General features: G+C 48.5%; 1 protein-coding gene across 1 annotated transcript in view; it reads right to left on the reverse strand.

The window, feature by feature from the left end:
- Positions 1–4,509: 4,509 nt before the first annotated feature.
- LOC139170323 (biorientation of chromosomes in cell division protein 1-like 1) overlaps positions 4,510–15,323 on the reverse strand; it is a 115,894-nt gene continuing 105,080 nt past the window's right edge. Inside the window, exon 15 of the mRNA XM_070757351.1 lies at positions 4,510–4,655. Coding sequence (XP_070613452.1) covers positions 4,558–4,655 — 98 coding nt within the window. The 3' untranslated portion in view covers positions 4,510–4,557. The remainder of the gene's footprint in view (positions 4,656–15,323) is intronic.

Consider the following 15,323-nt stretch of genomic DNA (forward strand, 5'->3'; position numbering starts at 1 on the left):
ACTGTGGCTCTGGGTGTACTATGCACCCCTGTCTGAGGGAGATCAAGTGATCTGGGATCCACCAGTATGGAGTAATGTATAGGTCCTTTAGGTCTGCAAACCATGCCCGCCTTAGCCAGTAAGGGGCTAGTAGTAAGACTTCTGCCCGCTCTGATAGGATTTTCCTGATCACCTTCAATATTATGCATGTTGGCGGGAATGGATAAAGTAGTCCCCGGGGCCATGGATGTCGTAGTGCATTCACTGCTTCCGTGCCCGGCGATGGGAAACGAGAAAAGAATCGTGGGAGTTGCACGTTGTGACACGTGGCAAAGAGGTCGACCACCGAGTGGCCGAACCGACGGGTTATCTCCTGGAAAATTTTGGGTGCTAGTTGCCATTCCGCTGGATCTATGATCGTGCGGCTTAGCCAATCTGCTTGAGTATTCTCCTGACATGAAATGTGTTCTGCAGTGAGGGATGTTAGGTGAATCTCAGCCCACCTGAAAAGTGCCTCCGATTCCCGCATCAACCTTCGGGATCTCGTGCCTCCTTGGTGGTTGATATGTGAACGTGTAGCCACATTGTCCGTAAGAATTAAGACTTCCTGTCCTTGGACTAGGTGGGTAAAACTGTGTAGGGCTAAGGATACTGCCCTGAGTTCTAAGTAATTCACCTCTTGCAGGTCTTGTGGTGACCAAAGACCTTGGGCCATCTGACCTGACGAGTGGGCTCCCCAGACTGTCAGGCTGGCATCTGTTGTTATTACAATTGGTGTGTGTCCCTGGAAGGATGAGCCCTGTTGGATCGCTGTTGATGTCCACCAATGAAGTGATTTTCTGAGATGTGGGTTGAGGGCCACTCTTCTGTGAGTGTGGCTGGTCTTCCTCTTTTGAAATGGTAATAGAAACAACTGGAGTGGATGCAGATGGTGTCGAGCCCATGGAACTATGTCTATGCAAGACACCAGCGTGCCTAACAGCTTTGACAGAAAGGAAAGTGGAACCCTTTCGTAAGTTCTTAGTGAGTCCAGCAGAATTTGTATATTGGCTTGCCTTTCTGGTGATAGGTAAACCATGCAGAGTTCTGTGTCTATAATTGTGCCTAGGTGTGCGAGGCGCGTTTTCGGAGACAAATGACTCTTGTCGAAGTTTATCACGAATCCGTGTGATTGAAGAGTCTGGATAGTTAAATTTAGGTCTCGATGGGCTTGTTGCAGTGACTTGGAGAGGACTAATATATCGTCGAGATATGCCATGACTGTTGTCTCAGGCTGGCTGTGAGGACGTCCAGTAATTTTGTGAACGTCCTTGGCGCTGACAATAGGCCAAATGGCATTGCTTGGCATTGGTAATGTACCCACTGGAGGCAGAAACGTAGGAATTGCCTGTGTGATGGATGGACGGGTACATGAAGATATGCCTCTCGGAGATCGTTGGAAGTCAGGAAATCCCCCTGTCATATCGAGGAGAGGATTGACTGAAGCGAGTGCATCTTGAACCTCTTGTATCGTATGCAGAGGTTCAGATGCCTCAAATTCAGAATCAATCTACATCCCCATGAAGCTTTGGGGACCACAAAGATGACTGAATAGAAGCCCTGCCTCTTTGGTGTTGAGGGACCTCCTCGATTGCCTCTATCTCTAGTAGGTGGTTGACCTCCTGTCGTAGTAACTCTCTTTTTTGAGGGTCTGTTGTCAGTGGACATGGTAGGAATCGGTTTGGGGGTAGTCGAATGAATTAGATTCTCAACCCCTGGGAAACCGTAGCTGTCGCCCAGGCATCTGAGGACGTGGTTTCCCAGGAGTTGGCGAAATTCCGAAGTCTGCCCCCGAGGGGATAGTGATCCGCCAAGTCATTTATTGCATCTGAACCCCCTGGTATTGGAACCTCTAAAGGGGTGTCTCCCTTGTTGCGAGGGTCTGTTACGGTCCGTGAAATATCTATCCGAGCGGTATGCTCCCTGGTAGTAGGAGCCCTGAAAATAAGGTCTCGAACCTTGGGAGGAGGCTGAGGAGGGCTCGGGCCGAAAAGACTGCCGACGAGGAAAGGGGGTGAAGCGCCTGTCAGATCATCTGTTAGAACTTGGTAGTACTTTTTTCTTATCCTTGTCCTCAATGAGGACCTTATCCAACGCCTGGCCAAATAATTTCTCACCTTGGAACAGGGCTGCCACCAGACACCATTTTGATTTGGCGTCTGCTTGCCACTGCGTAGCCATATCATCCATTGTGATGACACGGTAGCTGCCATGGCTCTTGAGGCGAACTTCACTGCATCCACTGTAGCATCCGCCAAAAATTCAGTGGCTGCAAGGAGCTTATTGAGGTCCTGACGGAGGCGTCCGTCTTCTGGGTTGATTCTGGTCTGCATCTCCTGAATCCATAAAGTGGTAGCTTGATTAAAGAAGGAAGCGGTGGAGGCTGCGCGTAAGGCCCATGCCGCCATCTGATGCGTCTTACGCACTAAGTTCTCCATTTTTCTGTCCTCGGGCTTCAGGCCGTCTGCCATCTCCGAAGGGACCAAGGCATTGGACACGAGACTGGCTACCAGCTCATCAATTGTTGGGTAAACCAATAAGGACTCCACCTCCTGGTTGAACGGGTAGAACTTTCATTCTACCACAGAAGAGCCGTGGGCTGCTGTTGAGTGCTGCCACGGTCTCTTTATGTTTTCTATAAACAGTTCAGATGACGGGATGTGATCAGTTTCTTTCTGGTGCACCTTAAACAGGCCACCTGTCACGACAGCAGCTGCTGGAGCCCCAGACTGCCTTCCCTCACCTGCTTCGTCAATGATTAGTTTGGCCTTGTTTAGTAAAACCTGAAATAGAGATTGTTTAAAGAGTCCCGTAAAGGCCAGGGGCTCAGGAATGTCCTCCTCCCCCAACAGGTCATCCTCCACATCGCTGTTTCTGCGCTGCGGTCTTATATCCTCCTCCATTGACTCTGGTAAAGATGGGGGGGCTTGCACGATCCAAGGATCTCTAGCTCTTTGAGGAGGAGCCAGAGCTGCGTATTGCTAGGCTTCTGTTGCTAGGCCATGCAAGTAAGCATTGGCAATGAGATCCTGAAGAGCTGTGGGCATGTGTTGCCATGTGTCCTGCAAGGTGCGCAGACCCGCCGCTGTCAGTGTAAAAGTGGCAGTCGGTATCTGGCCATACTGTGTGACATGCGATGTCTGTGGAGGCGGTGGAATGGTGGGCCAAACAGAGGTCTGTCTAATAGGTGTATAAGCCTCTGGTACTTGATAAGGAGCTGGTAATGCAGGATGATCTGGTGACCAGTCCTTTTCTGTAGCCGAGGCTGCTACCCCTGTTGAATTCATGGGGTAGGCCGGTGTTGGGATAGGTCCTAGGGAGAGACTAATTTGTGAGGGAACAGGCACTGGCACCAGCTGTCTCTGGGGGACCTCTAGTTGTTTTTCGAGTGCCTTGATCCTCTTTTCTGCCTCTCTCAAGAAGGAACCCTGAAAGGATTTAGTCCTAGGCTTGACAGTCTTGGTTTTTTCCTTTGGGGTGCTAGGTCTAGTATGGATAGACTCCTCCCCAGCTTGTTCTGCCATAATTCTCCCTTTATAAACACTCACTGCTTCCGTTCAATGGTTAGGAGACCCTTTTGCATCTACTCTCCTCGCAACCGTTGAAAGAAATGACTCTACTGCGGTTGCGTGTTTCTGGGCAAGTTTTGGCGGCGGCAAATTGACGTCCTAAATAATGAGGCTTTTTTTTCTTGTTGCCCTAGCAACCGCCAGCCTTAATGGGTCGCGGAGTAACGCGCCCTTTTTTGGAGTCTCAACATGGCCGCCGCTCAGTTGCCCTGACAACCGTAGCTCCCGAGGGTTCTCTTGCTCGTTTCGGCGCCAAAGGAAAATTTTCTGACAGGACGATTGCTGATCTTCCTGAGCCGTCTTGGTATGTTCACTTGGGGTGGTGGACCCTCCCCCAGCGTCAACCGCCGCCTCTTTCCTGGGTGTGACCACGAAGGTCGGTGACCCGGTAGCTCCCTTTAACCCCAGTCTATGGCCCCCGTTTATTTTGATCTCTCTATGCGGGGGGGGGGGGGGCAGGAGCGGCAGCTTCAAAGGTGGCACCCACTGGGGGTAGAGACCCTGTGCCGCAAAGGAGGAACTTGTAATCTTGTTGTCTTTTTCCTGCAATAAAAACAGTTAAAAGTTAGAACAAACTACTTACGAAACCTTGCTAAACTACTAAAAGTTTGAGCGAGGAAACTCAGAGTCCCTTTACTGCGACTGAGGTTTTTGAGACTGAGGGGCTAGGGGGCGGTGCCCACTTAATATTAAAATTAAACTCAGTCCCTACCAATCAGACTGAAATATTACCCATGTTGGACTCTCCTTGCAAGTGCATTGGAGAAACATTCATTTTTCCTCTATTCAGATTACATTAGGAACTAAATAGTTTAGGACTCTGATCCATGAGTCATCTGCAATGTAGCTATTATCTTGATTCCCTAGAAAAGCATTGGTGAATTATTTGTTAGTTTGATTTTTTTGTCTTTCATATTATTACAATTGGGCAAAACATGATGATCTGAAGCACATAAAAGCAACTTTCAAATTAATGACTGATACTGACCAGACTGCTTCCCTCAACAGGATTCAAACTGGATTCCAGAGCTGAAGTGTTAGAAATATCCATTCTGCCAATAATTTTATCTGCAGGAAAGAAATTCAAGAAAACCAACTTATATGAAATGCTTATATAATTATTTTTAGCAATGGCATAATCAGCTGACTTCTGATGAACAGCGTAAGTCTGGCTTCCATTTGCTACACACCCCATCATTTTTACTTCTATGACAACCTTAATAAACTTCAGACAATTACTCGCCTTATATTTTGTTGTATCATGGACCTAAAATTCACATTTATATGGCTATTTATTATGCTAAAAATTAATCAGGAACTGACTGTCCAAAAAATAGAAATGAGCATATTGCTTCTACAGGATAGAAATGTCAAATACAGTAATACCTCATGATACGAACTTAATTGGTGCAAGGAGGAGGTTCGTAAGATGAAAAGTTCGTAAGACGACACATTGTTTCCCATAGGAAACAATGTAAAGTCAATTAATCCGTGCAACCAAACACCCCCCCACAAAAAAACGGCTTTCCGGCTGTTTTAAAAGGTGACAGCCGGCCTGGGGGGCTTCCCAGCACCCCCCCGAACCCGGGTTCGGGGGGGTGCTGGCAAGCCCCCCAGGCCGGCTGCGACCTTTTAAAACACCCGCGCCGCTTCCCATCTGTCTCCTGAAGCTGAACGGCAAAGCCGAACTTCCGTCTTCGGCTTCAGGAGACAGATGGGAAGCGGCGCGGGTGTTTTAAAAGGTCGCAGCCGGCCTGGGGGGCTTGCCAGCACCCCCCCGAACCCCGAACCCGGGTTCGGGGGGGTGCTGGCAAGCCCCCCAGGCCGGCTGCGACCTTTTAAAACACCTGCGCCGCTTCGTAGCTGTCTCCTGAAGCCGAACGCTAAAGCCGAACTTCCGCGTTCGGCTTCGGGAGACAGCTACGAAGCGGCGCGGGTGTTTTGAAAGGTCGCAGCCGGCCTGGGGGGCTTGCCAGCACCCCCCCGAACCCCAAACCCGGGTTCGGGGGGGTGCTGGCAAGCCCCCCCAGGCCGGCTGCGACCTTTTAAAAGAGCCGCGCCGCTTCGCAGCTGTCTCCTGAAGCCGAACGGCAAAGCCGAACTTCCGCGTTCGGCTTCAGGAGACAGCTGCGAAGCGGCGCGGCTCTTTTTAAAGGTCGCAGCCGGCCTAGGGGGCTTGCCAGCACCCCCCCGAACCCCGAACTTTTGCCAAACTTCCGGGTTCGGGGTTCGGGGGGGTGCTGGCAAGCCCCCCAGGCCGGCTGCGACCTTTTAAAACACCCGCGCTGCTTCGCAGCTGTCTCCTGAAGCCGAACGGCAAAGCCGAACTTCCGCGTTCGGCTTCAGGAGACAGCTGCGAAGCGGCGCGGGTGTTTTAAAAGGTCGCAGCGGGCCTGGGGGGCTTGCCAGCACCCCCCCGAACCCTGAACTTTTGCCGAACTTCCGGGTTCGGGGTTTGGGGGGGTGCTGGCAAGCCCCGCAGGCCGGCTGCGACCTTTTAAAACACCCGCGCCGCTTCGTAGCTGTCTCCCGAAGCCGAACGCTAAAGCCGAACTTCCGCATTCGGCTTCGCGAGACAGCTGCGAAGCGGCGCGGGTGTTTTAAAAGGTCGCAGCCGGCCTGGGGGGCTTCCCAGGAACCTCCCGAACCGAACCCGGGGTTCAGCAAAATTTTGCCTCTTCTTACGAACTTTGTTCGAGTTACGAACCGGCGTTCGGGAGGCTTCTGGGAAGCCCCGCCGCCCGGCTGTTACCTTTTAAAACAGCCGCGCGGCTTCCCAGCTGTCTCCGAACGCAGGTTCGTAACTCCAAAAAAGTTCGTAAGAAGAGGCAAAATTTTGCTGAACCCCGGGTTCGTATCACGAGTTGTTCGTAAGACGAGGGGTTCGTATCTTGAGGTACCACTGTAATAGAAAACTACCTATCTACTCTGTCTTGTTCAACACAATATTATCAACATGGAATGGTTTATAATTTATCTCATAAATGAAGACAAATATCTGTGTGTCCAAGGATAATGATGGGTGATCAAATTTAGGTTGGTCAACAAGATTTACTCTTCCTAGCTTGCGGACTCATGATGGAGCCCATCTTCTCTCTACTGGAATACTTGCTTTGGGCTGTTGAGTCATGTTTATGTGTGGCCTTCTTATTGGCTGATTGGTGTATATAATTTGGAAATAAATTTGTTAAAAATCAGACAATGTGATTTTCTGGATGTGTTTTCTCATGTTGTTTTCTCATGGTTGAGGTCTACCTATGATGTCAATTAAAGGCTTCTCTCATCTTTTTAAGTGGGAGAACTTGCACAATTGGTGTCTGACTAAATACTTTTCCCCCCCACTGTAAATGAGAGCAAAAAGGGAGGAGTAACAAATGAGAGGGGAGGAGGGAGAAGTACACAGAAATGAGGGAGACCTGGAGGTAAAGAAAAAGAGAGGGAAAAGAGAGAGAGAGAGAAGTGGAGAGAAAGAAAGAAAAGGGGAAAAGAAGGACGAAAGGAAAGAAGTGGAGAGGAAGGAAGGAGGGAAGGAAGGAGAAATGGAGGAAGAAGAAAAGAAGGAAGGAGAAATGGAGAGAACAAGGAAGGAAGGAAGGAGGAAGAATGAAATAAATGGAGGGAAAGAGGAAGGAAAGACTTTTTTGGGGGAGGGTAAATATATTCAAACAATACAGTGTACCATCTAACTTTCCATGAATAAAATGCAGTATTTTGTTAGTAACTAATATCAATCATCAAAAAAGTTGCAAAAGTTTTTTTTCTAATTTTGTCATCCAGTTACATACATTTTCTTTTAATTAAATTCCCTCCTTAATGTTCCTTCAAAAAGTACACCAATTATATTTTTAACTTATTAACCATTATGCCAAAGTGCTTCCTTCTTTCTTTAACAAAACCTTGTATAGCCAATCAGATGTTAACAAAATAAAATTAAAAACAAAACAAACACATTCGAATTTCAGACTTCTCTCCACCCTCTAAATAGTACTTTTACCTAATCCCAAATCTAAAAATTATTTCAGCCCATCTAATATTTAGCCAATTAATACTTATTTACATTTCTTACTTAATTATTAATCTTAAATTTCAGTCAATTTGAGAAAAGATAAAAAAAGGGGGGGGGATTCTAAATATTCTCTATTTTCAATCAATTAAAAAATTAATCTCCCCAAAATTCTAAATTCAATTCCATTTATGCATTAATCCAAATCAGTATCACCTACTACATATCTTATTTTTTCATAAGTTTTTGGAAGCTTATGAAAAGGGAGCTGCAAATAATATAGATGTAGTTGTTGATGATAAGGGGCAAACTAATAACGAAAATAATGTTCTTCGGGTAATGTGCACAAATGCTCGAAGCTTGAGCAACAAGCTCTGTGAATTAATGGCCATAATAACTAGAGATAATTTGGACCTGGTTGCCATAACTGAGACATGGTTTAAGGATTCTAATGAATGGGAAATATCCATACCAGGATATACACTGTATAGGAAGGATAGAATAGAGAGAAGGGGAGGTGGAGTAGCCATTTATATTAAAGAAAGTCTAAAAACAACTCTAATTTAAAACACGTGTCAAGATCTAGAGACTCTCTGGATTTGCATGCAAAATAAAGAAGGTTCTGTCATTAGAATTGGGGTGATCTATAGGCCTCCAGGGCAATCCGAGGAATATGACAACAAGATGGTGGATGAAATTACCCAAATGGCAGTAAAGGGAGATATTGTGGTTATGGGTGATTTCAACATGCCTGATGTTGACTGGAATATCCCCAGTGCCCTTACATGCAAAAGTAAGAATATAGTAGAGGCCTTTACAGGAGCAGCTCTGGCACAGCTGGTTAAGACACCAACTAGAGGGGAGAATATTCTAGATTTAGTTTTTACGAATGGGAATTGGGTTTCAGATGTCAAGGTGGGAGAAAATTTAGGTTGCAGTGACCATCTATGTTTGTGGTTTGATGTAAAAACTCATTGTGAGCAATCCTATAATGCAACCAAAGTATTGGATTTCAGAAAAACAAATTTTAATGCAATGGGAGAATATTTAGATAATGAATTAAAGGGGAGGGATAAAATGGCAGGAGCGAGCATCCAGTGGACTGTATTAAAAAAGGCCATCTTAAAAGCCACTGGACTGTATGTAAGACAAATAACTAAAGGTAAAAGGAAGAAGAAACCGCTATGGTTTAGCAATGATGTAAGGGCTATAGTCAATGAAAAAAAGGCTGCCTATAGGAGGTATAAAGAGTCTGGAAGTATAGCTGATAGGGAGGTATATAAAATGAGACAGAAGGAGGCGAAACAGATAATATATGCTGCTAAAGCCTCAAAAGAGGAAGAAATTGCCAAATCTGTAAAGAAGGGGGATAAAACCTTCTTCAGATATATTAATGATAAGAACAAGAAAAACTGCGGCATCACGAAGCTTAGTACCGGGAATAATACATGCATTAATGGGAATAAGGAGATCGCTGACCATTTCAATAGCTACTTCTGTTCAGTTTTCTCAAAAGACACCTTACAAAATAATACTATAGAGGGATATAGCATTGCTTCCAGCTGTACGGATTCAGCTCCAGTGATCTTAGAAGCCGATGTCTTAGAAGAACTTGAACGATTAAAGATAAATAAGGCAATGGGTCCAGATGGCATCCACCCCAGAGTTCTTAAAGAACTCAGATCTGTCATTGCTACCCCCCTGACTGATTTGTTTAACCAATCCTTGTTAACAGGAGAGGTTCCTGAGGATTGGAGAATGGCCAGTGTTGTGCCTATTCACAAGAAGGGCAGTAGAGAAGAAGCTGGTAACTACAGGCCAGTTAGCTTGACATCAGTTGTAGTTGAAATGATGGAGACTCTACTCAAAAAGAGGATAAATCAGCATATAAAAAACAATAACTTATTAGACCCAAATCAGCATGGCTTTACTGAAGGCAAATCATGTCAGACTAATCTCATTGATTTCTTTGACTATGTCACAAAGGTGTTGGATGAAGGTGGTGCCGTGGATATTGCCTACCTGGACTTCAGCAAAGCCTTTGATACGGTTCCACATAAAGAGCTGATAGATAAATTAGTGAAGATTGGACTTAATCCCTGGATAGTTCAATGGATTTGCAGCTGGCTGAAGCGTAGACATCAGAGAGTTATTGTTAATGGCGAGTATTCTGAGCAGAGTCAGGTTACAAGCGGTGTGCTACAAGGATCTGTTCTGGGTCCTATTCTTTTTAATATATTTGTGAGTGACATAGGGGAAGGTTTGGTAGGGAAGGTTTGCCTATTTGCCGATGACTCTAAAGTGTGCAATAGGGTTGATATTCCTGGAGGCGTCTGTAATATGGTAAATGATTTAGCTTTACTAGATAAATGGTCTAAGCAATGGAAACTGCAGTTTAATGTTTCCAAATGTAAAATAATGCACTTGGGGAAAAGGAATCCTCAATCTGAGTATTGTATTGGCAGTTCAGTGTTGGCAAATACTGAAAAAGAAAAGGATTTAGGGGTAGTGATTTCTGACAGTCTCAAAATGGGTGAACAGTGCAGTCAGGCGGTAGGGAAAGCAAGTAGGATGCTTGGCTGCATAGCTAGAGGTATAACAAGCAGGAAGAGGGAGATTATGATCCCACTATATAGAATGCTGGTGAGACCACATTTGGAATACTGTGTTCAGTTCTGGAGACCTCACCTACAAAAAGATATTGACAAAATTGAACGGGTCCAAAGACGGGCTACAAGAATGGTGGAAGGTCTTAAGCATAAAACGTATCAGGAAAGACTCAATGAACTCAATCTGTATACTCTGGAGGACAGAAGGAAAAGGGGGGACGTGATCGAAACATTTAAATATATTAAAGGGTTAAATAAGGTCCAGGAGGGAAGTGTTTTTAATAGGAAAGTGAACACAAGAACAAGGGGACACAATCTGAAGTTAGTTGGGGGAAAGATCAAAAGCAACATGAGAAAATATTATTTTACTGAAAGAGTAGTAGATCCTTGGAACAAACTTCCAGCAGATGTGGTAGATAAATCCACAGTAACTGAATTTAAACATGCCTGGGATAAACATATATCCATCCTAAGATAAAATACAGAAAATAGTATAAGGGCAGACTAGATGGACCATGAGGTCTTTTTCTGCCGTCAGACTTCTATGTTTCTATGTTATTATAATCAATACTTCTAACTTTATTAAAACAGATCAGCAATTCCTAAATTCATATATCTAAATAGAAAAAATAATTAAAGTTAAAAAAGAGCAAACAAAACAATACTCCAAGTTTAATCAACCGTTCTCAAAATTAATCTAAGCAGAACTTTGAACTGAACCCTTTTTTTAAAAAAAATTTGTATCCGCTTTTAATCCCCTTTTCCATTTTATTCTTTCTTTTCTTCATTCTAGGAAGGAAGGACTTTGTTAGAAAAATAAAGGGGTTATTGGATCAAACTTTGGACACTTGACAACATAGTTATGATGGTGGCAATGTCCCAGAGTTGTGAACATCCTTTGGGATCTTGACAAGCAACTGCAGGGATTCACTTAACGACTGTGGCAAGAAAGGTGGTAAAGTGAGGCAGAACTCACTTAATAACCATCTTACTCAGGAGATAGAAACGTTAGCTTCCATTGGGGTCAGAACAGAGTCCATTTTGAGCTCCACAGAAAACATCTAGGGGGGAAGGCAGATTGTCCTCGACTTACAAAGGTTCATTTACTGACCATTCAAAGTCGCAACAGCCCTGAAAAAAGTTACTTATGCGCCCTTTTCACACTTAGGACCTTCGCAGCAGCCCGATAATCGCAAGATCAAAACTTTGCTGCCATTTCATATTTATGACCATTGCTATGTGTCCTGAGGTCATTTGTTTCTAACTGATTCACGCCCAGGCATGAAAATATGCCGCTCAGACATTATACTTTTCCTCCCACACCGAAAAAAATTAGAGGGAACATTGCTTGCAACTAATTTATCTATTTAAAAAGGAGTAGGAAACAGCTCATTCACCCTAGGAGATAAATAACATTCTAAGTAGGAAGTAGGTAAAAATAATACCATATACAGTACAGTAATACCTCATGATACGAACTTAATTGGTGCAAGGAGGAGGTTCGTAAGACGAAAGGTTCGTAAGACGAAACATTGTTTCCCATAGGAAACAATGTAAAGTCAATTAATCCGTGCAACCAAAACCCCCCCCCCCCCAAAAAACGGCTTTCCGGCTGTTTTAAAAGGTCGCAGCCGGCCTGGGGGGCTTGCCAGCACCCCCCGCACCCGGGTTCGGGGTGCGGGGGGGTGCTGGCAAGCCCCCCAGGCCGGCTGCGACCTTTTAAAACACCCACGCTCTTCCCTCACCCCCGCCCCCGCAAGGCATCGCAGCGACAAGCAGGTTTTTCCAACGCGGGTCTTATGCGCCCGAGCCGCGTTTCCCCCCACGTCCGGGCCCACGCACCTCTTCCAGCGGGCTATTTTCCGCCGGTAGTAACGCAGCGCCTCCTGCCCGTTGAGCAGCTTCTCGGCCGGTCTCTCGGGGGTGCTGTAGAGCGGGTGCGCGAATAGCCTCCTCAGCTTGGAGTGGGGGGGCCTGGCTGCTCAGGTTGGCGGGCGGCCGAGTCCGGAGCTTTGGACCGGCGGCGACGGCGGCTTCTTCGGCGGGGCAGGAGCAGCGGGGCTCAGCCGTCTCCGTGGCCGGACCGAGGCGCCGCCTCATTTGGGGCCAGAGGTGGAAGTAGAAATCGGCGCTGAGCAGCGCCCCGAGAAGCAGCAGAATGAGCAGCCGGTCGCGCCGGGTCCCCAGCATGGTCAGCGCCGGCGGCTGGGCGAGAAGCAGGCCGGGCGCGAAGGCAGCGGCTCACGGGCGATGCCGGGCCGTGGGTGGGAAAGGAAGGCGAGCCACGCGCCTGTTTGGCCGCGAGAGCCCGGGCGAGTCCCGGCAGGGCCTCTGCCCCGCTGCCGCCGCAGGAGCAGGTGGGGGAAGCCGAGGCAAGGGAAGCAGCAGGCAGCGCCCCGCTTGTGGCCGAGAGGCGACCGGCTGCATCTTTGCCCGGTGGCCTCTCCCGAGTAGGCAGACCGTGCCGCCTCTGGAAGGATGGACGCGTTGGGCGTTTGTTTGCATCACGTGATTGACCGGGTGAAATAAAAGATCTAAAAACCCCTTGTCTCCCCAACCCGGATTTTTAGATCTTTTATTTCACCCGGTCAATCACGAGATGCAAACGAACGCCCAACGTGTCCGAAAGCCAGAGACTTTGGCTAGAGGTCTCTCCGACGAGCTCCGGTTCTCGTCGGAGAGACCGCTTGCCAAAGTCTCTGGCTTTCGGACACGTTGGGCGTTTGTTTGCATCTCGTGATTGACCGGGTGAAATAAAAGATCTAAAAATCCCTTGTCTCCCCAACCTGTATTCAATCCGGGTTGGGGAGACAAGGGATTTTTAGATCTTTTATTTCACCCGGTCAATCACGAGATGCAAACGAACGCCCAACGTGTCCGAAAGCCAGAGACTTTGGCTAGAGGTCTCTCCGACGAGCTCCGGTTCTCGTCGGAGAGACCGCTTGCTAAAGTCTCTGGCTTTCGGACACGTTGGGCGTTTGTTTGCATCTCGTGATTGACCGGGTGAAATAAAAGATCTAAAAATCCCTTGTCTCCCCAACCTGTTTTCAATCCGGGTTGGGGAGACAAGGGATTTTTAGATCTTTTATTTCACCCGGTCAATCACGAGATGCAAACGAACGCCCAACGTGTCCGAAAGCCAGAGACTTTGGCTAGAGGTCTCTCCGACGAGCTCCGGTTCTCGTCGGAGAGACCGCTTGCCAAAGTCTCTGGCTTTCGGACACGTTGGGCGTTTGTTTGCATCTCGTGATTGACCGGGTGAAATAAAAGATCTAAAAATCCCTTGTCTCCCCAACCTGTATTCAATCCGGGTTGGGGAGACAAGGGATTTTTAGATCTTTTATTTCACCCGGTCAATCACGAGATGCAAACGAACGCCCAACGTGTCCGAAAGCCAGAGACTTTGGCTAGAGGTCTCTCCGACGAGAACCGGAGCTCGTCGGAGAGACCTCTAGCCAAAGTCTCTGGCTTTCGGACACGTTGGGCGTTCGTTTGCATCTCGTGATTGACCGGGTGAAATAAAAGATCTAAAAATCCCTTGTCTCCCCAACCCGGATTGAATACAGGTTGGGGAGACAAGGGATTTTTAGATCTTTTATTTCACCCGGTCAATCACGAGATGCAAACAAACGCCCAACGTGTCCGAAAGCCAGAGACTTTAGCAAGCGGTCTCTCCGACGAGAACCGGAGCTCGTCGGAGAGACCTCTAGCCAAAGTCTCTGGCTTTCGGACACGTTGGGCGTTCGTTTGCATCTCGTGATTGACCGGGTGAAATAAAAGATCTAAAAATCCCTTGTCTCCCCAACCCGGATTGAATACAGGTTGGGGAGACAAGGGATTTTTAGATCTTTTATTTCACCCGGTCAATCACGAGATGCAAACAAACGCCCAACGTGTCCGAAAGCCAGAGACTTTAGCAAGCGGTCTCTCCGACGAGAACCGGAGCTCGTCGGAGAGACCTCTAGCCAAAGTCTCTGGCTTTCGGACACGTTGGGCGTTCGTTTGCATCTCGTGATTGACCGGGTGAAATAAAAGATCTAAAAATCCGGGTTGGGGAGACAAGGGATTTTTAGATCTTTTATTTCACCCGGTCAATCACGTGATGCAAACAAACGCCCAACGCGGCCATCCTTCCAGAGGCGGCCCGGTCTGCCTACTCGGGAGAGGCCACCGGGCAAAGATGCAGCCGGTCGCCTCTCGGCCACAAGCGGGGCGCTGCCTGCTGCTTCCCTTGCCTCGGCTTCCCCCACCTGCTCCTGCGGCGGCAGCGGGGCAGAGGCCCTGCCGGGACTCGCCCGGGCTCTCGCGGCCAAACAGGCGCGTGGCTCGCCTTCCTTTCCCACCCACGGCCCGGCATCGCCCGTGCGCCGCTGCCTTCGCGCCCGGCCTGCTTCTCGCCCAGCCGCCGGCGCTGACCATGCTGGGGACCCGGCGCGACCGGCTGCTCATTCTGCTGCTTCTCGGGGCGCTGCTCAGCGCCGATTTCTACTTCCACCTCTGGCCCCAAATGAGGCGGCGCCTCGGTCCGGCCACGGAGACGGCTGAGCCCCGCTGCTCCTGCCCCGCCGAAGAAGCCGCCGTCGCCGCCGGTCCAAAGCTCCGGACTCGGCCGCCCGCCAACCTGAGCAGCCAGGCCCCCCCACTCCAAGCTGAGGAGGCTATTCGCGCACCCGCTCTACAGCACCCCCGAGAGACCGGCCGAGAAGCTGCTCAACGGGGCAGGAGGCGCTGCGTTACTACCGGCGGAAAATAGCCCGCTGGAACAGGTGTGTGGGCCCGGATGTGGGGGGAAACCCGGCTCGGGCGCATAAGACCCGCGTCGGAAAAACCCGCTTGTCGCTGCGATGCCTTGCGGGGGCGGGGGTGAGGGAAGAGCGTGGGTGTTTTAAAAGGTCGCAGCCAGCCTGGGGGGCTTGCCAGCACCCCCCCACACCCGGGTTCGGGGTGCGGGGGTTGCTGGCAAGCCCCCCAGGCCAGCTGCGACCTTTTAAAACACCCGCGCCGCTTCCCATGTGTCTCCTGGAGCCGAATGCGGAAGTTCGGCTTTGCTGTTCAGCTTCAGGCTTTGCTGTTCGGCTCCGGGAGACAGCTGCGAAGCGGCGCGGGGTGTTTTAAAAGGTCGCA

This window comes from Erythrolamprus reginae, chromosome 7, assembly GCF_031021105.1.
Source record: "Erythrolamprus reginae isolate rEryReg1 chromosome 7, rEryReg1.hap1, whole genome shotgun sequence".
NCBI classification, from domain to species: Eukaryota; Metazoa; Chordata; class Lepidosauria; order Squamata; family Dipsadidae; genus Erythrolamprus; species Erythrolamprus reginae.